At 37.2% G+C, this 25,256-nt stretch overlaps 1 protein-coding gene across 1 annotated transcript in view; it reads right to left on the reverse strand.

Annotated features, from left to right (window-relative positions):
• Nucleotides 1-25,256, reverse strand: part of LOC118642185 (ATP-binding cassette sub-family A member 3-like) — a 223,145-nt gene that overhangs the window by 183,786 nt on the left and 14,103 nt on the right. Inside the window, exons 2-5 of the mRNA XM_036279777.1 lie at nucleotides 17,946-18,014; nucleotides 17,335-17,596; nucleotides 7,921-8,048; nucleotides 6,111-6,258 (exon numbers count right to left, since the gene is read on the reverse strand). Of these exons, the coding sequence (XP_036135670.1) occupies nucleotides 6,111-6,258; nucleotides 7,921-8,048; nucleotides 17,335-17,596; nucleotides 17,946-18,005 (598 nt within the window). The 5' untranslated portion in view covers nucleotides 18,006-18,014. The remainder of the gene's footprint in view (nucleotides 1-6,110; nucleotides 6,259-7,920; nucleotides 8,049-17,334; nucleotides 17,597-17,945; nucleotides 18,015-25,256) is intronic.

The raw sequence follows: 25,256 nt of genomic DNA on the forward strand, positions 1-25,256 counted from the left end.
TGTTCAAAGGACTGCTGTAATTAGTAGAAGAAATATGAAGAAAAATGTAACCACAAAAACAAAAATGGCAATAAACAAGTACATCTCAATAATAACTTTAAATGTAAATTGATTAAATGATCTGACCAAAAGTAAAAGAGTAGCTCATTGGATAATAAAGCTAGATTCATATATATGTTGTTTATAATAGATCCACCTCACAAGACTCACATAGGTTGAAAGTGAAGGGATGGAAAAAAATATTTCAAGAAAATGAAAAGGAAAGAAGAGCTGGGGTAGCAATACTCATATCTGATAAAACAGATTTCAAAATGAAGGCCATAACTAGAGACAAAGAAGGCCACTACATAATATTGAAAGGATTTATTCAACAGGAAGATATAACCTTTGTAAACATATATGCACCCCATATAGGAGCACCAACATATATTAAAAATCTTCTGCAGGACTTCAGACAACAATAGCAGGGGATTTCAACACCCTGCTGACATCACTGGATAGATCCTCTAGACAAAAAATTAACAAGGAAACAGAGACTCTAAACGAAGCACTAGACCAAATGGATTTAATAGATATCTACAGAGAATTACACCACAAAACTACAGAATTCACATTCTTCTCAAGTGCACATGGGACATTCTCAAAGACAGACCACATGTTAGGACACAAAGTAAGTCTCTACAAGTTCAAGAAGATTGAAATCATATCAAGCATCTTCTAAGATCACAATGGCATGAACTAGAAATTAATTGCAATGAAAACATCTAAGCACATGGAGGCTAAGTAGCATGTTATTAAACAATGAATGGGTTACAAGGAGGTCAAGGAAGAAAGTTAAAAATTCCTGCAAACCAAGGAAAATGAACACACAACAACACAAAATCTATGCATCACAGCAAAAGCAGTGCTCAGAGGGAAGTTCACAGCATTGCAGGCCTACCTCAAGCAACAAGAAAAATTTCTGACTAACTTCACAATTTAAAGAACTAGAAAGCAAACAAAAAGAAAAACCCAGAGCAAATAGAAGGAAAGAAATAGTAAAGGTCAGAGCATAAATGAAAACATAGAAACTAACAAAAACAATTCAAAAGATCACTGAAACAAAGAACTGGTTCTTTGAAAAGATAAACAAGATTGATGGAAACTTAGCTAGACTTAAAAGGAAACAAAGAGAGAGGACCCAAATTAACAAAAACAGAAATGAAAGAGAAGTAACAACTGACACCACAGAAATACAAAGGGTCATCAACACAAATACTAGAAACTATTATACACCAACAAATTGGACAACCTAAGCAAAATAGACAAATTTCTAGAAACAGATAGTCTCCCAAAACTGAACTGGAAAGACAGAAAACCTGAACAGACCAATAACAACTAAGGAAATTGAAGATGTAATCAAGAATCTTTTAGCAAACAAAATCCTGGGCCCTGGATGGCTGTGCAGAAGCTTTTTAGTTTGATGCAGTCCTATTTATTAATGTTTTTTTTTCCTTTGTTTCTCTTGCCCTGGGTAATGTATTGGTACTATATGTGATGTCTAAGATTTTGCTGCCTACATTTTCTTCTAGGATTTATATGGTTTCACAACCTACATTTAAGTCTTTTATCAATTTTGAGTTTATTCTTGTGTATGGTGTAAGTTGGTAATCTAGTTTCCTTTTTTTTTTTTTTTTTTTTGCATGAAGCTGTCCAATTTTCCCAACACCATTAGTAAATAGGCTGACTTTGCTCCACTGTATGCTCTTGCCTCCTTTGACAAATATTAATTGTGTGTAATGAATCGGGTTGATTTCTGGATTCTCTATTCTGTTCCAGTGATCTATATGCCTGTTCTTGTTCCAGTACCAGGCTGTTTTGATTACAATGGCTTTGTAGTGTAACTTGATATCTGGTGGTGTGATCCCTCCAACTTTGTTCTTCTATTTCAATACTGCTGTGGCTATTCAGGGTCTTTTTGGTTCCATATAAACTTTTGGAGTATGGTTCTAGATGTGTGAAATATGCCGTTGGTACTTTAATAGAGATTGCATTGAATCTATGGATTGCTTTTGGTAGAATGGACATTTTAATGTTGTTGATTCTTCCAATGCATGATCATGGTATACACTTCCACATTTTTATATCTTCCTCTATTTCTTTTTTCAACGTCCTGTAGTTTTCTGAGAGCAGGTCTTTTACATCCTTGGATAATTTTATTCTTAGGTATCTTAATTTACTTGTTACAAAGGTAAATGTGATTGTTTCTTTAGTTTCCTTTTGTTTGTGACTGGCGTATAAGAATGCCATCGATTTCTGGATGTTAATTTTGTATCCTGCTACTTTGCTGAATTCATTTATTAAATCTACTAGTGGTTTGATGGAGTCTTTAGGGTTTTCTGTGTATAATATAATGTCATCTGCAAATAAGGACAGTTTTACTTCCTTCTCTCCAATTTGGATGCCTTTTATTTTTCCTTCTTGTCTAATAGCTGTTTAAGACTTCCAGTACTATGTGGAATAAAAGTGGCAAAAGTGAGCATCCCTTTGTTCCTCTTCTTAAGGGAAATGCTTCTAGTTTTTGCACATTGAGTATGATGTTGGCTATAGGTTTGTCATATATGGCCTTTATTATGTTGAAATATGAGACCTCTATGTCTGCTTTGCTGAGTGTTTTTATCAGAAATGAGTGCTGGATTTTGTCAAATGCTTTTTCCGTGTCTATTGCGCATATGGTTTTTATCTTTCATTTTGTTTATGTGGTGTATCACATTTATTGATTTGCAAATATTGTACCAGCCTTGCATCCCTGAAATAAATCCCACTTGGTTGTGGTGAATAATTTTTTTAATGTATAGCTGGACCCAATTTGCTAATATTTTGAGAATTTTGATGTCCATGTTCTTCGGGGATATTGGCCTGTAATTATCTTGTCTGTTTTTGGAATTAGGATTATGTTGGCCTCATATAAAGAGCTTGGAAGTCTTCCTTCCTCTTGAATTTTTTTGAATAGTTTCAGGAGAATAGATGTCAGTTCTTTGAATGGTCGGTAAGCCTCCACTGTGATGCCATCTGGACCCAGGCTTTTCTTTTGCTGGGAGTTTATTGATAACTGCTTCAATTTCCTTAGTTTTTATTGGTCTTTTACAGTTTTCTGACTCTTATCAGTTGAGTTTTGGAACACTGGATGATTCTAGGAGTTTGTCCATTTTGCCTAGGTTGTCCAATGTTTTGGCATATAATTGTTCATAGTATTTCCTATCAATCATTTGTATTTCTGTGGGGTCAACTGTTACTTCTCTTTTGTTTCTGATTTTGATATTTAGGTCTTCTCTCTTTGTTTCTTGGTGAGTTGGCTAAAGGTTCATCAATCTTGTTTATCTTTTCAAAGAACCACGTCTTGGTTTCATTGATCTTTTGTACTTTTTTTAGTCACTGTGTCCTTTATTTCTGCCCCAAGCTTTATTATTTCTTTTATTCTACTTACTCTGGGTTTTTCCTTCTATCACTTTCTAGTTCTTTAAGTTGTAAAGTTAGATAGTCTATTAGAAATTTTTATTTTTTCTTGAGGTAAACTTGTTAGGACTGCTTTCACTGTGTCCCATAGATTTTTTTGTTGTGAGTTCATATTCATTGGTTTCTAGGAAGATTTTATTTCTTCCTTGATGTCCTTGGTAACCCATTTATTGTTTAATAACATGCTACTTAGCCTCCATGCTTTTGTGTGTGTTTATTGAAACTGATTTCTAGTTTCATGCCATTGTGATCTGAGAAGATGCTTGACATTATTTCTATCTTTTGGAACTAGTAGAGACTTAGTTTGTGCCCTAATATGTGATCTATCTTTCAGAATGTACTGTGTGTACTTGAAAAGCATGTGTTTCCTGAAGTTTGGCAGTGTAATTCACTGTAAATATAAATTAAACCCATATAATCTAATGCATAGTTTAGGGTCTCTGTTTCTTTGTTAATTTTTTGATCAGAGGGTCTATCCAAGATATCAGTGGGGTGTTGAAGCCCCCTACTATGATTGTTTTGCTGTCAATCTCTCCCTTGAAGTCCTCCAGAAGTTTTTAATATATTTTGATGTTCCTATATTGTATGCATATATGTTTACCTAGGTTATGTCTTCTTGTTGGATCAAGCCCTTTAGTATTATGTAGTGGCATTCTTTGTCTCTTGTTATGGTCTTCATCTTGAAGTCCATTTTATCAGATATGAGTATTGCTATCCCAGCTTTTTTTTTTTTTTTCCATTTCCATTTGCTTAAAAATAATTTTTTCATTTCTTGGCTTTCATCCTGTGTGTCTTTTGTTCTAAGTTGGTCTTTTGTAGACAGCAAATAAATTGGTCATGCTTTCTTATCCATTTAGCTACTCTGTGTCTTTTGATTAGAGTATTTAATCAATTTACATTTAAGGTTATTATTGGTATGCGTTTATTTATTGTCATTTTTATTTATTATGCCTATGTTTCTCTCTATTTCTTAATTTGGCCATAGCTATGGTTTGAATGCTTGTATGCCCCCAAAATTTATATGTTAAAATCCTATCGCCGCCCTGGCCAGTTTGGCTCAGCGGTTAGAGCGTCGGCCTGTGGTCCAGAGAGACCCGGGTTCAGTTCCCGCTAAGGGCATGTACCTCGGTTGCAGTTTGTCCCTGGCCCTGGTTGGTCGTGCGGGTGGCAGCCAGTCGATGTGTCCCTTTCACATCAATGTTTCTCTCGCTCTCTCTCTCTCTCTCTTCCTCTCTCTCCCTCCCACTCTATCTGTACAAAAAAAAATGGAAAAATGTCCTCAGGTGAGGATGAAAAAAATAATAATAATAATAAATAAATAAAAATAAAAAAATAAAATAAAATCCTATCCCCAAAGGCAATGGTATTAGTAGGTGGGGTAATTTGGAGATGCTTAAGCCCTCATGAATGGAATTTGTGCTCTTATAATAAAGGCTGCAGAGAGATCCCTAGCCTCTCCCACCATGTGAAGGCATGACCAAAAGGCATAGGCTGTGAACCAGGAAGGGAGTCATCACCACCACATGACCATGCCGGTGCCTTGATCTTGGACTTCCCAGCCTCCAGAACTCTGATAAATAAATTCTGTTACTTATAAACTCCCCAATTGTGGTATTTTGTTATAGCAGCCCAAATAGACTAAAGCAGACACTACTGCCAGACTGCTTCCCAAAACAGCCCTCCTTCCAGCAATGCATTTGGGTTTCTATATATCATATCACCAAAAACTCTTATTATTATCCAGCTTTCTAAGTTTTTTACAGTCTAACCCTTACAAAGTAGTATTGTAGGCTAATAATAATAGCTCATAATAAAGTAACATAAGTTGAAAAAGACATGATTCCCTTTTAAATTTTATGACTGAAAAAATAATATTCAAAATATCTTTTTAAAAAATAATATGCAATACAGTCCTGCCACTCTAACATAGCAAATATTTTCCTACTTGAATATCTATCCTAGTTTTGTGCTGATAATTATTCAATTTATATAGCTATAATCTCAAAATACAGTTCTATTGTTTAAAGACTGCATAATTATCTGTCAAATTATATTTTATACTTTTATTATTCACATACCATATTTAATATATAGGTTATTTCAAACTTAATAATTATGCTAAATTGGTTATAGCTTATTTCTTTCACTGAATAACTTCCTCAGGAGAAATGTGCATTATTATTGGTAAAAACAAAGCTCCATATTAAAAACATTTCATGGTAGTATGTGTATTGTAGTAAATTTTAAATTACCATAGCTATATTAAAAACTGTTCATAAGCCCAACAGAATACCAAACAGTTATAATTGTTTAGTCTGTTGTCAGTACTTGGAAATATATTTGTAAGTCAATAAAGTCAAAATTTTACAAGTAAATCTTCATGAAAATATAGGGATATACAATGCTAATGAACAGGAAAGAATAAAAATACACTGTTCCAATGTATAGGATTTTTCATGAGTTTTGGACACTAAAAATTTTAAATAAAAAAATAGTAAGTTAAAAAGAAATAATTTTCATCAAAAGTTGAATATATATATAATATGTTAAGTATGTGTTGGTTCTTACTGTAAAACTAGGATTATTCAAGTAAGTGTGGTGAAAGGCCTGCTCACCAGGATCTCCCCCATCTGCATGTTCTGGATTCCTGGGCCCGAAGGAAGGAGACCTTGGAAAGAGAGAGCCTGTGTCCCAGCTTCCAAGTCGGAAATAATTCACATGCCGATTCCTCTGAAGACTACTAAGACGCAGATAATACTTGACCTACAGGAGCAATTAGAAACAAGCAATATCAAACAAACAATATCTATAAACAAAAAGATAGTTAAGCAGGAATGGGAAACAAAAGAAAGTTAAAATACAATACAATCAGGAATGTGTGGTTGTGAAACAGACAGATACACTGCACCAAAGTGGATTCTGAACCCAAGAAGTGAGAGCAATCTGGTCATAAGGCTACTGTGGGTTAAGGATGAACTTTTTCCTAAACAGACTGCTGCACGCACACTAAAATGAAACATACCAAAAGGTGTTATTAATTTCTCTTCCCATTGTCAGATAAGTGTCCTGTGAGGAAAATCTTCCTCTCCTAAAAGTGATTATTAACATAACAATCCTACCTGAGGATTAGTGTGTTAAAATGTAAATGTGGGTTTTACATAATTTACTTATTAAATGAAAGATAATACTAATTCTGGATAACTGTATAAATGACAATGTCAATCATGATACAATAGTCTGGCAGTTGCTGAAAGTCAGAATGATCCTGCCAGAGGAATCATTAAGATCAGGAGGGACAAGCAGAAGCCATAAATCAAGGCAAATGTTCATATGTTTAGTTATCAAGACAGAAGTTTTAGGAACGTATTACATGTTGAAAGAGGAAGACATAGCCCCTATTACTCAAGGAGCTCAAATTCTAGTAGAGGAAAAAGTAGATTTATGCTACAGTAAATTCAGTGATAGAAATATGTTTTGAACATGTATGGAAGCATGAAGGAGGAAAGGGGTGGGTGTGGCTAGAAGAGACACTGTACAGTGAGTCACGGTAGCAATCTTAAGGGTAAGAGTAATAAGCCAGGTACAAGGGAATCCACACCACAACATTTTGAGGAGGTTCTTTGTGAGCTGTGAAGCCCTTACAAGTAGAAGGCAATCAGTATCAGGTTTCACTCAGTCAGTCATGAGGAAAGTTGACATCTGTTAAAGAAGTTCAGTGATGGGACAGAATGAAAAGATTCCCACAGCCCTACTTACAACCAGTGGTTTTCCTTACTTTTTCATTCCACTGACAACCATCTGTATCTTAAATAAAGAATTTTGGTTCCATGCACACTTTGGTTATTTCTCTCAACATTAGAGACTCTAAGTTCAAAGCACTGTCCTTGCCTCTCTTTTTGGGGGGCCGGGGCGGTCCTAATTCTAATTCAGCCTGGCTAAGCTTTAGCAATATTGCCTAGGTTTAGATTTAGAAATGATGAGATTCATCCAAAAAAAAGAGGAAAGGTTCCTGGTTGTGTTCTACACTAGTGAAGCTGCACTTGCTTTGTCACTCAGGTCCCTTGCCCTAGGAAGTGTGCAGTATTTCACCATCACCCACAGAGCTGGAGGCAGCAGCCATGCCATATAAAGCAGCAAAAATAACATCCTTAGTTCAATGTTTCCTATGATTCAGATTTACAAGTAGAAGGCCTAGTAGTTAGTAAATCCAATTCTTTCCCCATCAACATAAAGCACTGGTAAATACAAACACAGGCACTGAAGTGAATTAGATTTGGATTTACATCCTGTCTGCTATGCATAAGCTTATGATCTTGGGTAAGTTACAGTCTCCCCACTTACAAAACAGAATAGTAATACTTCCACTTCATTAAATCCCTAAAAACTAGAAGTTAACTATAAGGTTTCTACATCAAACTTTCTTACCTTAAGTGGCAGAGGATCATGGCTATTTTTGAACTCATGGTCAAAAACAAAAGCAACCATCACTCTTTCAGAGTTATTCGCTTGCTTAATGTAATTTTCAAAATCTTTTTCTGAAGAAAAGCCTTTCACTGTAGAGAGAGAAAACGCTAATGTGTGACGTCTTTAAATGTGTGTGTCTTTAAAATGGAAAAAAACTTTACATGGATGAAAGGCTATCAAAATATTATAAATTTCAAAACACTGTTGCTGAAACATTGGCATAAAGAACTGAAATATATTGGAGTGCATAAAAATATTTAGGAGCTTTAAAAGTTTTATCACAAGCTTAGAATGTAATTATTCATTATCATAACCGCGTGGAAGACAGTCTAAGGAAAAGGAATGCTTCACGGTGTGTTTTGAAAATTCCAAATCTCTAATATCTAAATTAAAAATACTCAGAAATTGAGGAATAAAACCACTTTATAGTTTTACTATTTGAGGCCATTATTTTTCCCCTTTTTATTGAATTTATTGGGGTGACACTGGTTAACAAAAGTATACAGGTTTCAGGTGCACAATTCTACAGCACATCATCTGTACACTGTAGTGTGTGTTCACCACTCCAGTCAAGTCTCCATCCATCACCATTTATCCCGTCTATAACCTCCTCCTACTGGCAATCACCACACTGATGTCCATATCCACGAGTTTTTTTCTTTTTTGCTCAATCCCTCCATCCCCATCACACAACCCCACCCCCCAATGACAGCTGTCAGCCTGCTCTCTACCTTAGTCTGTCTCTATTTTGTTTGTTGATTGAGTTTCTTTGTTAGATTCCACATATAAGTGAAATCATATGGTACTTGTCTTTCTCTGACTGGCTTATTTCACTTAGCACAATGCTCTCCAGGTCCATCCATGCTGTCGAAAAGGGTAAGATTTCCTTCCTTTTTATAGCCAAGTTGTATATGTACTACAGCTTTTTTATCCACTCATCTATGAATGAACACTCGGGCTGTTTCCAGGTCTTGGCTACTGTAAATAATGCGACTATGACACAGTAGTGCATATATTCTTTCTGATTAGTGTTTTGGGTTTCTTTGGATATATTCCCAGAAGTGGGATATTGGGTCAAATGGCAGTTCCATTTTTAATTTCTTAAGGTAACTCCATACTGCTTTCCACAGTGGCTGCACCAGTCTGCATTCCCACCAGCAGTGTACTAGAGTCCCCTTTTCTCCACACCCTCGCCAGCACTTGTTGTTTGATGATTTGTTGATGGCGGCCATTCTGACAGGAGTGAGGTGATACCTCATTGTTGTTTTAATTTGCATCTCTCTGATGATTAGTAATATTGAGTATCTTTTTTTATATGTCCATTGGCCATCTATATATCCTATTTGGAGAAGTGTCTATTCAGGTTCTTTGCCCATTTTTTAATTGGATTGTATTTTTTTTCTTTTTTTGGTGCTCAGTTTTATAAGTTCTTTATAAATTTGGATATTAACCCTTTACCAGATGTATTGGTGACTTCTTTTCAGCTAGTCTTCAGTTGGTTATTTAGGTTGATTGTTTTATAATTTAGTTGTAATTCCAGTTTGGTCCTGGGAGGAGGTGAATGTAGTTTACACCTGCTACACCACCATCTTGGATCCTTATTTGTGGCAATTATGTTTTTCAATATTTGAGATGACCCATCAATAAATTTAGCCTAAATTAAATTTAACCTAATTGAATTTTTTTTGTAAATGTGGCATCATTTATAGTCCTAAGACAAAATACTTAGTCATTTAAATATCTATATGAGTTTGTATACACTAAACATTTTCTTCGGAATAAACCATTTTTTTTCTTAAATTGCCTCATATTTGGCTGGCAGGAACCTGTAAACATGTTTCTGATGTAAACAGGATAGCAATGACTTCAACAGCCCACAGGTGCAAATGAAGTTCCATGCATTCTTATTACTAAGATTTCAATGGTGTGATTGCACCTCTCTCCCTCTAGGAAATCTCATGATCTGATTCTCAGAAGAATCTTCCAAAGCCCATTACTGCCACTGTTGATGATAGAGCTTGTGAGAACACCAGTCTGCACCAAAGGTACTATTTATCTATGCTTCCAAAGCTCCCATTCACAAGGGGCACTTTCTTCAAGTCTTTGTTACACTTGTTATGTGGGTCCTCAGGTATCACTGTTTCTGAATCTCACAAAAATCACCAAGTTCCCTTAGCTACTTCCCTCCACTCATTTTCTGCAAGCCACTCTATAAAAAAAGACAGCAATTCTCAATTCCAAATAATTGGCTGCATCTAGACACACCCTTTCTGTACATATGAAAACTTGGTGGAGACACCTGGATTTTCATCATCTAAAATATCTGCATTTATGGTGATTTGGCACTTGCCTTATATTTGCATAAAAATAGTCAAACCTCAGTTCTCGAACATCTCTCATCTAGAACTATTGGATTTTCAACTGAGTATTTCACAGAAAAAATGTCTCATCTATTGAACTCAAACTTCAGTTTTCAACTGACAGCCCATTCATGCTGATACCTCAGCAATATAAAAAGCGTCTCTTAGGCAACAAAGAAAGAAGACAATGCTATTGTTGCTGATGAAATTGATCATTAGCACAATTTTAAAACATAAGAAGGCTATCAAGAGTGCTAATGTTACTAAGAGTTTGAAAGAAACAATGACCACAGACAATTGAAGAGATAGAAAAACTGTTGTCAACTTGGATAAACAAAAAGCCATTAGCTGGGACAGCATTTCAGAGGCAGTGATATGTGAAAAAGCGAAGATGCCACATGCTGACCTCCTGAAAGTATCCCTGGAACCAGTGCTGACAGTGATTCGTTTAAGGCCTGTAGGGGGTAGTCTGATAAATTTAAGAAGGTAAGTGTTTATTTATAGATTTTTCTTCCTTTTGTTGCCCATATCACATATCCAATGACACTTCTGATATCATATTCAAATATCAATATCAATGACACTTCTGATATATTCAAATATCAGTTTTTTCTATGCTTTCTTCTAGAAGTTCTATGGTGTCAGGTCTCACATTTAAGTCTTTCATCCATTTGCAGTTGATTTTTGTGTGAGATATAAGGTCCAATTTCATTTTTTGCATAAGGACATCCAATTTTTCCAACACCATTTACTGAATATTCTGTCCTTTCCCCATTGTGGAGTCTTTGACCCTTGTCAAAGATTAGTTTACTGTGTATACTGCATATGGGTTCATTCCTGGGTTCTCTTTTCTTTTCCACTGATCTGTGTGTCTGTTTTCATGTGAGCACCATGCTCTTCTTATTACTAGAGTTCTGTAGTATAGTTTGAAGTGAGGAAGTGCAATTATCTCCCTTTGTTTTTCCTGCTCAAGATTGCTTTAATTATTCAAGGTCATTGTGGTTCCATATGAATTTTAGAATTTATTTTTTACTTTAATAAACAATGTTACTGGGATTGAGAAACAGAGGTTGGTAGTTAAAAAACAGTCATGGGGATGTCAAGTACAGCATAGGAAATACAGTCAATAATACTGCAATAACTATGTATGGTGCCAGATGAGAACTGGAAATATCAGGGGAAACACTTTGTAAAATATATGATTCTCTAACCATGATGCTGTTCACCTGGAAACCAATACAAAATAATAATGAATGTAATAAAATGAAAATAAAGAAAAAAATATTTTTTTAAAATATCATTGAGATTTTTAGAGGGAGTGCATTGAATCTGTAGATCATGTTGAGTAGCTTGAACATTTTTAAATTATTGGTTTCATTATAAAGTGTCTTGCAGAAGGTTCTTTTTATTTTTTTACATTGAGATAGTAGAATGATCTATTAGCTTCATAAACTTGGATGTCCAAGTCTCTCCCCAGGTTAAGTAATTCTCAGCTATTATTTCTTTTTTTTTAAATTGAGATATAATGACATAACATTTATTAGTTTCAAGTATACAACATGATTCAATATTTGTATATACCTCAATAAGTCTAGTTAACACCTGTCACCTTAGTTACAAAAAAAATGTCTTGTGATGAGAATTTTATGATTTAGTGTTATCGACTTTCAAATATATAATACAGTATTATTAACTATAGAACTATAGTATGCATTACATGGCCAGGACTTACTAATTTTAACTGGAGGTTTGTACCTTTTGACTTCCTTCCCTCCCCCCCCACCCCCCACACACATATCAGCTATTATTTCTTTAAACAAACTTCTCCTCCCTTCTCCCTCTCTTCTCTTTCTGGAATGGTAATTAGTGTAATACTTGTACTTTCATTCTTTTTCATTTTTTTCTGTTCATCTCCAATTGGGCTATTTCAAAATTCCTGTCCCCCAGCTTGTTTGTTCATCTTCCATTTGATCTACCTCAATGCAGAAGTTTCTATTGCATTTTACATTTCATTGAGTACAGCTCCAGAATTTCTGTTTGGTTCTTTTATATGATTTCTATGTCTTTGCTAAATATCTCATTTTGTTCACATATTTTTCCTGATTTCATTGAATAGTCTGTTTTCTTTGAGCTCATTTAGTTCCTTAAAACAGCTATTTTGAATAATTTATCTGCTGTATCATAAGATACCATACTTTTGAACTCAAATATTGAAAGACTGTTTCTTCTTTGATGACATTTTTTTATTCTCCATGTTCCTTCTAGTTTTGCATTGCTGCTTTCTCATTTGAAGTAACAGACACCTCAGGTCTTCACTAATTGCTTTCTGATGGGTTATCTTGCTGTATCTGGGGTTCTCTCTGACTTGGTATGAATATACCTCCTTAGCATTTCTTGCTCTTGCCTGTGGCAGAATTTTTAAAGCTCTTATGTTCTCTCTGGTTCTTACAACTCATCGAAAGGCTGCTGGAAACATCTCATTTTCCAAAAAGTAACATAACAGCTGAGTTGGGGGTTTCTCCCCTGCCAACAGGGCCTGTGTTGCCTTCTAACAGCCCTCCTTTGACCACACTCATCTCACTGCCACACTTGAGCACATCCGGAGCACGGGCAGCACTGAGGTGCCATCCAACCAAGTGGAGAGACCCCTGGCCAAGGCTTTCCCAGAGGCTAGTGGGCAGAATTCCTGCTGAGGTCCTGAACGCAGTCAGCAGACACCGTGTCCTCTCACACCCTTCAACAGTCTTACTGACCTCTTTCCTCATCTCCTTTCCCGGTCATAGCAGTCCCCATCGGTGCTCAGGTGCTGCTGGAGAGGGGGTTTCCTACTGTGCCACCTTGGGGAATGGGTGGCACTGGCAAAGTTTATTTTACCCTTTCTGTTGCATCTGAATTCGTGTTGTTTTTGTTTTGTTTTTTTAAGTTTGTTTGCTTGTTTCTCCAATGACATGCTGGAATCTCCCCTGCTGGGTTGTACTTTACATATTCCCTCATGTCTGTGAGTATTTACCCAAGTTAGCATTCTGACTTTTCCCTCAACCATAGCCAGGGTTTGGAGCAAATCTGCTGTCTTTGATGGTTCCACAGCCATACTGAGATCAGTTGGCCTATTACCAGATGCACATGTGGGCAACACCCCTACGAAGTCCTTCGGCATATATTGCTGGATCCCAAAACACCCAAAGATGCATGTTGTCCATAAATGGATGCCTAATTAGTTGTTTAAAAGGGAGGACAGCTCTGGTTGATGTTTCTCAGTGGTTAGAGCATTGGCCCATGCACTGAAGGGTCATGGTTCGATTTCTGGTCAAGGGCACATACCTGGGTTGCAGGTTCCATCTCCACCCTAGTCAGGGCGTGTGCGGGAGACAACCAATTGATGTGTGTCTCTCTCACACTGATGTCTCTTTCTCTCTCTCTGTCCCCTTCCCTCCCTTCCACTCTCTCTAAAATCTATGGAAAAATACCCTTAGATGAGGATTAATCAAAAAAAGAAGACAAAATGTAGGGAGGTTTTAGCCACTGTAATAATGCTCAATGGAATGCTCTTATCGGGTATCTGGACAAGAGTGGCTCCTGCTGGGCCCCTGGGAAAGCTCCCACTGGGTCACTAGATGGGTCCCTGAGTGCTCCTGACCCATGGCTAAGGTGGGCTAGAGCCAGGCTTCAGGGCCACTTTAAGATCTGAAGTCAGACTGAGGTCAGGAAGCCTGTGTCTAGGTGCACAGGCAGACATGTCTCCAAATGGGTCCCTGGGTGGACAGGATTACTGCCTGTCCACAGCTGAGAGGAACCAGAGCCAGGTTGCTAAAGAGTCTAGAGCCAGAATCAAGGTCAGTGGGCCTATTACCTGAGGCTCGGGTGGGTGTGATACCTCCCAGTTCCTTGGCCGACAGTGCTGATAGCAGGACCAAGGCCAAAAAGGGCTATAACTGAGTCCACATGGGGAGGAGGCCATTTCCAGATGTGTGGCTGGGATCATGATAAGGGAGCCTGACATCATATGGGCCTGCCATCTCAGTCTTGAGCTCCACCAGGGTGTTGTCGTTCCTCTGTGGGTCTCAACATTCCCAGAAAGGTACTTTTGTCCATGGATGGCTAGCAAATTATGACCACTGAGCAGGGAACCTCCTATTCTACTGTCTTACTGATGTCACTTGTCCCAGAGGGAAACTTACATGTCAGTGTCTTCCTAAGTGGTAAGGATCCCAGGGCATCACAGGTGAGGGAAGGAAAGAGCAATGCCAGGACTAGGATGAGGTGGGTGAAGCACCCGAGGCATTCACTTCTACGGCTGTGCAAGGGTAACATTTGTACTGAGCTGCCCTGCTTGCCCAGCCCTAATCCTGATACGGGGAGAGTGAGGCACGAGAGGAAACGCAGAACAAGGCAGCACATTCTGAAGCTGGAACTGGCATTACAAGAAATTTAACAAGCAGTCTCTCAGACACTGTTTTGGGGGCCACTGCATCTTAAAACAGTGTTTGTGTTACCTCTTCATCTCTGTCTTTCACTCATTAAATGTTATCTCCCCTGAATTCTGGATTTTCTTCCCTGGCCCCTCCCAGGAGCCACAGAGGAAATGAAAATCTCAATATGTCAAGCCCTGGCCAGTTTGGCTCAGCGGTTAGAGGGTCAGCCTGTGGACCAGAGAATCCCGGGTTCGGTTCCTGCTAAGGGCACGTACCTCAGTTGCAGTTTGTCCAGGGTCCTGGTTGGGGTCGTATGGATGGCAACCACTCAATGTGTCTCTCTCACATCGATGTTTCTCTCTCTTTCTTCCTTCCTCTCTCCCTCCTGCTCTATCTGAGAATAAATGCAAGAATGTTCTCGGGTGAGGATAAAAAAAATCTCAATATGTCAGGAAAGGTCAGACTTGGCCATTAGAGCTGCTACGGTTCCTGTTACACTGGAAATGGCAGATTCTTTGGGTCTCAGGGACACTCAGAGAGCTTGTGTTGTTTAAGATCAGGTGAGGGCAGTGGTGGCAAAACTTTCCAATGGACGTGAGCTGAGGCCCAGACAGCAGGTGTGGCCAAGAAAGTTTGATAAATACCTAAAAGGGGTCTAGTCCAGACCATGCAGAATATATAGCACAGCACAGAAGGAATTTTTATAAAAGTTAATCATGTATTAAATTCTGAGGAACCAACATCCTAAAGACTGTATTCTCTAACTATAATGTAAAAAACTTGGAAATAACCGGCAGAAAATTTAAAAATTCTCACACAAGGACTTCCAGTCCTTGCTGTGATAGAAGGGCTTACACAAGATTAAACTTTCCCACTGCATAAAAGTTGGACAAAATCTTTAAAACTGCTTGGAATGCACAAGGTGGATTCTACTTTCACCCTGGTACTGTCCCTGAAAGCATTTGCAAAGAGTTGCTGACTTACCGAACTGAAGAGAAAGAGGTGAGAGTTTAGGCTGCCAAAATGGCTGGACTTAGGAGGCAAAACTCCGAAGAGAAGAGAACAGCAGAGAAGTGAGGTAAAAATGCAGCACATATATTCCCCTGAAGTCACTGGCCAACTCCTACACTGGAATGGCCCGGGAGAAGGTGCCGAGATGCCAGCAGGTGGCAGGAGACAGTGCGGAGAAGTGACCAGCAGCTAGGCAATGCAGGGGAGATGGGATGGAGTTCAAGCCCCACCATGGAGGGGCCTGCAAAGAAACTGCAGACTTCCCATCCACACCCTAAAAGGGCCATGCCCTAGGAGTAATGAGCACACCCTAGCACTAGAAGTAACCCTCAGGAGTAAAGAGAAACTGAACAGAGCTTCCTCACTGAAAGAGAAAATTTTAATATTATTTTAATATGTATAGCTTTATAACATTAATAACACCTAGCTGGAATTTTAATTCCTTCCTCAACAACTAATAGAATAAGTAGATAAAAAATACTAAGAACACAGGAGATTTGAAAAGCATGATTGACCAAATTGACCTCGGTGACCTTTACACAACACCACAAGCAAATGCTACAGAACAGAGTCTTTACAAATGCACATCGAACATTTATCAAAATACACTATAAACTAGCCAGAAAAAAATTCTCAAAATTTCAAACAACAGACATTATAGAATATACACTCTGATTCAAGGAAATTAAAATAGAAATCAACAACAGAAAAATAACAACAAATCCCAAATGTTGCAAGTTAAATAACACAATTCTAAAAATCCCATGCATCAAAGAAGAAATCAGAGTGGAAATTACAAAATATTTTGGGTAACACAAAAGTAGCCTGTAAGGCACTATATTTATTAGAATATTTCTATTGTATACTTCAAAAATTATTGGAATTGTGCATTCTTCTGCTTCAGTGTTATTAATAAAAAATGTTTTTAGATATCATATATTCTCAAGGACTCTCAAATCCCTTGAAAAACAAGAAAGATTGAAAAAATACACTACTAAATAAATATATGTGTGTAAAGGGACAGGGCACTGGACAGATGCCCACCAAACTTCTAACAATTTTTATCTCTGGAAGACAAAGGAGAAAAACTGAGTTGAGAATTTGAAGGTAAGTAAAAAATGGGGAACTTTGTAATAATCTAAGTAGCCTGAGTCTCCTATACAGCATTGCCGTGTGACTCAGGCAACGCTTTATATCAGCAATGTCTGAAATAGCTGCCTATGCATCCGAATGAGGGCTCATGCTTGTGCTGTGCCTTGGGGCCTTTGGCACACCATCACGCAGCCCTGGAGTTATACTTGGGATCACAGGATTGGACAAGAATCTAGAATAATGTAAATTGACTGTCTAATTTTAAAATACTACTATTTGCTTTGGGATCTAGGAGAAAATATTTTTATGTGAATTTAACTCTCAAGTTTAACCAAGCCTATAATATTATACCTGGGAGGTAACTACCTGGTTATGAGGATATCCTGCAATATTTTCCTTGGAAGGTTACACCCAGTGAAAGGCTTAAGTGTGTGTCTTTACTACAACAATTTAATAATGCATTATTATTTTTTTTTTTTTAGAAAAACTTCATTTCTAACCTTCAAAATTGTAGTGTAAATCCCTTTTCACAGTTTCAACAATATTCTTCACCACAACACTTTTGGAAGGCACGAAAGCCAATTCCCACAGACCAGAAGGAGGGTTCTTTCCGAGGAATACAGGCAACTTATCAACAGGCTGAAAAGGGTAATAGTAAGGCCCATTCTGACTTATAACCCCAATCTTGCGTGTTAACAAAAGTATGCCAGCAAACAGTAATGTCACGATGATTTCCACAACTATAGCAATGAACTGCCGTCTCTAGGAGATGAAAAAAAAAAGACCATTAATTATCCAAAGGGTATATTCACTTTGCAAATAGCTAATTATTTTATATTAACAGGCACTTCATAGAAGATATATAAGTGGCCAGAAGACAGTTCAGTATATGCTAGCAGCAGTTTCCAGGGCTGCCTTTTTTCCTCCTTTCTATGAATCATTCTGCTTTTACTTCACTCTATGAGTATTCTAAATATGTGAAAGAGATAACCCCAGCTCTAGAACTGAGAAACTACAACAGTATGAACTAAAATGCAGTGAAATGGCTGTCAGAATTTTCCTATTATGGTCTCTTAGATGTTACAATAATCCTATAAGTAGCTCAACTTACCTTTAAAGTGAAATTCTTCCACAGAAGAACCATAAATTTATTCAATGCCAACAAATTCATTCTTCAACTCTACAGAGAAAATACATTTTTTTAAAATTAAGATTATCTTTAAAAATGTAAATTTTAGACAATTACTTAAATTCAAAATACTTAATTTTCTCATCAAGCTTAAAGGATGACAACAGAAACAAAAAGCATTTGAAATATTTGAGAAGTTGTTTATCCCTACATTTTTAATTTATTCAGCTTCTATTGAGTTTCTAATACATACAAAACTTCAAGCACAAACAATGATCATTGAGTTATTGATTCAAGTTTCCAGGTAAAAATGGACCAGTAGCTTTTCCAATTTTTATCAAAATACTAATTCAGAAATAATACAAAACAAATAAATCATCAACATAAGGAGGCAAAAAAAAAAAAAAAAATCACATCACACCTATAAATCCAACATGCCACTCAGTAATTTGTGAGATTGGCAATAACAACATTACTAATGGGGGCAGATTCATTCTTATATTTAATGAACATTTTCTGAATATCTACTATATGCCATGTTGAGCGTGGGTGCACAGTGGGAAAGAAAACAAATAAAACCCTTCCCTCACAGTGCATGTAAGCGGCATGGTAGATCATTATAACCCAGAATAAGAGGACAGATGTCTAAATTGACTTCCCAACTCCACCACTAACTGTGTGACCTTGAACACTTAAATTCTTGGGGTTACCAAGAAGAGCTGAAATTCAGGACCTAGAGGGGAGGCATATCATATAAATAAGAATGAATGTGAAGGAGATTGGCCTTCACAGGGACTGCAGCCCAATTTCAAGTAATTTCAATCCTTGACACCAGATGAAGGTGATCCCAGATCACAGATGCCCACAGGTAAGTGCCTGGCATAAAAAAATAAATGCGCTCTGGGAAAAATATCATCCTGGTGTCAAGTATTCCTACAAGCAATTTTTCTGCATCAGGGCCAAAATTATCAGGAGCAAAGTTTAAAATAACTCTGTTTACCATTTTCTTTCTCTTTTCCCCTTTTTATTGAATTTATTGGGGTGACACTGGTTAACAAAATTATACAGGTTTCAGGTGCACAATTCCACAACACATCATCTGTACACTGACTGCACTGTGTGCTCACCACTCCAAGTCAAGTCTCCGCCCATCACCATTTGCCCCTCCTATACCCTCCTCCACCTCCCCCACACTACCCCAACCCAGCAAGCCCCACACTGTTGTTATTCATGTCCATGAGTTTTTTTCTTTTTTTTTTACTGCTCAATCCCTCTACTACCACCTCCACCACCTCCTCCCCAATAGCTGTCAGCCTGCTGTAAGACCACTGTGGAAAGCAGTATGGAGTTACCTCAAAAAATTGAAAATGGAACTGCCTTATGACCCAGTGATTCCACTTCTGGGAATTTATTTAAAGAAACCTGAAACACTAATTTGAAAGAACATATGTATCCCTAAATTCAATGCAGTGTTACTTACAATAGCCAACATTTGGAAACAGCCCAAGTGCCCATTGGTGGATGAATGAATAAAAACGCTGTGGTACATGTACACAAGGGAACACTATGCCCCTGTAAGACAGAAGGAACTTTCACCCTTAGCAACAGCATGGAGGGACCTGGAGAGCATTATGCTGAGTAAAATAAGCCAGTCAGAGAAAGACAATACCATCTTACTTACATGTCCAATCTAATGAACTAACAAACAAAATAGAGATATGCTTACCATTTTTATGGAAAAAAGTAAAGGTTTAGAACTTCCACAAACAGGCATTAGATTAGAATTTCAAAGGATGGAGGAAGAAGAGCTCCTGGGCCTAAACATAAAAGCTAAACTAATAAACTACCAGGAAAAAGACAGGAGAATATCTTTGTGACCTAGGCAGAGATTGCTTAAGGTAGAGAAGAAAAGCACAAACAGGGCTTCATCCAAATCTGAAATGTCTGCTCATCAAAAACTACCGTCAGAAAGTAAAAGGAAAGCCACAGGAGAGAAAACACTCCCAACGCCTATATCTAACAAAAGCCTTGTTCAGAATATATAAAGCATTTCTATAAGCCAATAATAAAGAGAGAACCCAAACTTTTAAAAATAAGAAATAAACTTGAACAAACCTTTAATTAAATAAATATATATATATACACACACACACACACACCATTACCCCTCACAAGATAAGACCAACAACAATCTATAGACAAGACACCATTATGAAAACCCCAGAACTGGGCTGAGCTGAGTGGGTGGCCCCATCTGGCTGGGGAGTTCAGTGGGCAGTTCACCTTGCTTTGGATCTATAGCCAGTGAGCCTGACTGGCCATGGAGACTGTTTCATGACCTGACCTATGAGGGAAGCAAATTCATTCAGCTACTATGGAATAGGGAAGCAAATTCATTCAGCTACTATGGAATAGGGAAGCAAATTCATTCAGCTACTATGGAATATAGTATGGAGATTCCTCAAAAAATTAAGAATAGATCCAGCAATAATGCAGCAAATCCATTTGCAGATATATATCTGAGGGAAAAAGTTTTATCTCAGAAAGATATCTGCTCTGACTGCCATGTTCACAACAGCATTATTTACATCAGTTTACATTAGCCAAGACTGAAACAACCTGTTTGTCTATCAACAGATGAATAGATACAGAAAATGTGTGCATGTGTGTGTGTGTGTGTGGGGGGGGGTGTATAATTATTATTCAGTAAAATATTATTCAGTCATAAAGAGAAATCCTGCCATTTTCAACATGTGTAACCCTTGAGGGCATTATGCTAAATGAAATAAGTCAAACAAAAACAAATACCGTGTGATATCATTTATATGAATAATCTAAAAGACCGAATTCAAAGAAACAGAATATAGATTGGTGGTTGCCAGGGGTGGGGAAGATGGGTGAAAGTGGTCAAAAAGTGCTAACTTGCTGTTATAAGATTAATAAATTCTGGTGATTATAGTTAATAATGCTGTATTGTATATTTAAAAGTTGCTAAGAGAGTATATCTAAAAGATCTCATCACGCACAAAAAATTGTAACTGTGAGGTAATGTATGTGTTAACTAAATTTATTTTGGTAATCATTTTGGAATATATACATATATCAAATCATTACATTGTATACCTTAAACTTATACAATATTATATGTCAATTATATCTATTAAATCTGGGGGGAATACATGTAGTTAAAAAGCACAGGAAACATTTTTTAAAAATGGACTACAGTCCTTTAGAGACATCTCAACCACAGAAGGTATACAGATGACAAATAAGTATATAAAAATGCTCTATAGCCTGGCTGGTGTGGCTCAGTTGATTGAGCAGTCTTCGCATGGACTGAGAGGTCCTGGTTCAATTCCTGGTCAGGGCACATGTCTGGGTTTCGGGCTTGATCCCCATTAGGGAGTGTGCAGGAGATAGCCAGTTGACTGATGTATCTTTCTCACATCGATGTTTCTATCTCTCTCTCTCTCTCCCTTCTTCTCTCTCTAAAAAATCAATAAAAACATATTTTTTAAAATGCTCTATATCATATGTCATCAAGGAAGTGCAAATTGAAAACAACAATGAGATACCATGTCACACCTATCAGAATGGCCAAAATCTAAAACACTGACACCAATGCTAGCAAGTATATGGAGTAACAGAAGCTCATTCACTGCTGGTGGGACTGTAACATGTATAGCCACTTTGGAAGACATATAAAAACCTGCACATGAATGCTTATAACAGCTTCATTCATCTTTGCCACAACTTATAGGCAACCAAGATGTTCTTCAGTAGGTGATGGGTAAATAACGGTGGTCCATCCAGACAGCAGAATGTTTCTCAGAACTACAAGGAAATGAGCTATCAGGCCACGAGAAGACGTGGAGGAAGCTGAAATGCATGTGACGAAGTGGAAGGAGCCCATCTGAGAAGGCTGCATCCACATGGTGCCACCTCTCTGACCTCTGGACCCGGCGGAGCCATGGAGACAGGGAAGGCACCAGGGGTTGCCCAGGTTTGGGGCGGGGAGAGGAATAAACAGGTGGTGTTCAGAAAATTTTAGGGCAGTGAAACTACTCCATACGACACTGTAATGATGAATACATGTCATTATATATTTGTCCAAACCCATAGAATGTACTCTAAACTATGGACTGTGGACAATTCTGATCATTTTCATGTGTCAACATAGTTTCATCAGCTGTCAAAGACGTCCGCTGTGGTGAGGGAGTGGTATAAGGCAGCTATGCATGTGCAGGAGGAAGAGGTATGTGAGAAATTTCCATACCTTCCCCTCAATTTTACTGGAAACTTAAACTGCTCTAAGAAATAAAATCTTAAAAAAAAAATTTTAAAAAAAGAGAGAAACTCCTCAATATTATATGCCGTTAGTGAAACACAAATTAAAACCAAAACAAAACACCTCATTAAAACAACTAAAAGACTGACAACACCGACTGTTTGAGAAGATGTGGAGCAAAGTGTCTCATCAATTACTAGTGGAAGTACAGAATGATACACACACTTTGGAAAGCTTTAGCAGTTTCTTAAAAAGTTAAACCCATGTCTGTCCAAGGGGTTTTTTTATATATATATATATATATAAGGTATACATCATGTTGCTTTAATATATTTATACACTGTACTGTGGTTTTCCTTATAATGATATTTATCACATTACATACTTACAGTATAATATTAATATTTATGTTAAACTGAAAACATATTAGAACTCTGTGGCTTATTTGGTGCTTATTTCAAATCTATATCCTTAAACACTGTCAATTTTATCCCCCCAACCTCCACCCTCTACATCCTCTGATAACCACCATTTTATTTTCTCTCTCTGTCTCTGTCTCTCTTTTTTACAGGTTTGATTTTTTTTTTTAAAGACTCCACACATAAGTGCTATGATACAGCATTTGTCTTTCTCTGCCTGACTTATCTCACTTAGCATAATGTCCTCATAATGTTGTTGCAAATGGCAGGATATCCTCCTTTCCATAGCTGAATAATATTCCATTTGTATGTATAACATTTCTTTAATTAATTTATTTATTTTATTCCTCACCTGAGGATACTTTTTCCATTTATCATCAGATAGACTGGGAGGGAGAGAGAGACAGAGAGAAACATCGATGTGATAGAGCCACTCAACTGATTGCCTCCCACACAACCCAACCAGGACCAAGGACAAACCACAACTAAGGTGCATGCCCTTTGTCAGAAACAAACCCGCAACTCACTGGTCCTCAGGCCAAAGCTCCAACCGCTGAGCCAAACCAGCCAGGACTAATTTATTTTAGTTACAAATGTTTTTCCTTTTCCACCCTAGAAACCCTCTTCCCAATCCTGTAACCCCCACCCACACAATATTGTTGTCTATGTCCACTGGTTATTCACATATGCATATAAGTTCTTTGGTTTATCCCATCGCTCCCCCCAAACCCACTCTTCTGAGGTTTGTCAGTCTGTATCCTACTTCTATAACTCTGGATTATTTTGTTCCTCAGCTTAATTTGTTCATTATATTCCACAAATAAGTGAGATCATGGATATTTATCTTTCTCTGATTGACTTATTTTACTTAGCATAATACTCTCCAGGGCCCTCCTTGTCATCTCAAAGTATAAAAGATCTTTCTTTCATATAGCTGCATAGTACTCCATTGTGTATATGTACCACAGCTTTTTTATCCATTCGTCTACTGATGGATATTTAGGCTGTTTCCAGATCTTAGCTATTGTAAATAGTGCTGCTACAAACATGGGGGGTACATATATTCTTTCTGATTGGTATTTCAGGCTTCTTAGGATATATTCCAAGAATAGGATCACTGGGTCAAATGGCAGATCAATTTTTAACTTTTTGGAAACACCATACTGTATTCCACAGGGGCTGCACCAGACTGCATTCCCACCAGCAGTGTACTAGATAGAGTCCCCTTTTCTCCACACCCTTGCTAACACTTGTTTGATGATTTGTTGATGGCAGCCATTCTGGCAAGTGTAAGGTGATATCTCAGAGTTGTTTTAATTTGCATCTCTCTGATGGTTAGTGACATTGACCATTTTTTCATGTCTCTTGGCCATTTGTATGTACTGTTTGGAAAGTGTCTATTTAAATCCTCTGCCCATTTTTTAATTGGATTCTTTGTCTTCCTTTTGTTAAGTTGTATGAGCACTCTATATATTTTGGATATTACCCCCTTATCTGATGTATCATTGGCAATTATGCTCTCCCATATAGTGGGATATTTTTCCATTTTGATGCCTGTTTCTTTTGCTGTGCATAAGCTTTTTAGTCTGATGTAGTCTCATGTACTGATTTTTTCCTTTGTTTCTCTTGCCTTAGGCGTTGTATCAGTGAAAATTCTGCTGTATGTGATGTCTGAAATTTTATTGCCTACATTTTCTTGTAGAATTTTTATGGATTCCTGAGTTATATTTAAGTGGTTTATCCATTTTGAATTTATTCTTGTGTATGACATGATGTAAGCTGCTGTTCTAGTTTCATTGTTTTGTATGTAGCTGTCCAATTTTCCCAACTTCATTTATTAAAGAGGCTGTCTTTATTTCACTGTATGCTCTTGCCAACTTTGTGAAATATTCACTGAGCATAATGTCTTGGGTCAATTTCTGGGTTCTCTGTTCTGTTCCATTGATCTATATTCTTGATCTCTGTTCTTGTGCCAATACAAAGCCATTTTGATAACAATGGCTTTGTAGTATAACCTGATATCCAGTATTGTGATCCCTCCCACTTTGTTCTTTTTCAAGATTGCTGTGGCTATTTGGGGTCTTATTTGATTCCATATAAACGTTTGGAGTATTTGTTCTAGTTCTGTGAAATATGTTGTTGGTATTTTAATGGGGATCACATTGAGTCTATAGATTGCTTTGGGTAGTATGGACAATTTAATTATGTCAATTCTTCTAATCCATGAAAAAGGTGAATACTTCCACTTTTTTATATCTTCCTCTATTTCTTTTTTCAATGTCCTATGATTTTCTGAGAACAGGTCCTTTACTTCTTTGGTTAATTTTACCCCTAAGTATCTTCGTTTTTTTGTTTTTTTGCTGCAATGGTAAATGGAATTGTTTTTTTAGTTTCTCTTTCTGTGAGTTCATTATTGGTGTATAAGAATGTCGACTTCTTGATGTTAATTTTGTATCCTGTTACTCTGCCAAATTCACTTATTAAATCTAGTATATTTTGTATGGAATCTTTAGGGTTTTCTATGTACAATATCATGTCATCTGCAAATAATGACAGTTTCACTTCCTCCTTTCCAATTTGGATACC

The sequence above is a fragment of the Molossus molossus genome, unplaced genomic scaffold, assembly GCF_014108415.1.
Source record: "Molossus molossus isolate mMolMol1 unplaced genomic scaffold, mMolMol1.p scaffold_m16_p_3, whole genome shotgun sequence".
NCBI classification, from domain to species: Eukaryota; Metazoa; Chordata; class Mammalia; order Chiroptera; family Molossidae; genus Molossus; species Molossus molossus.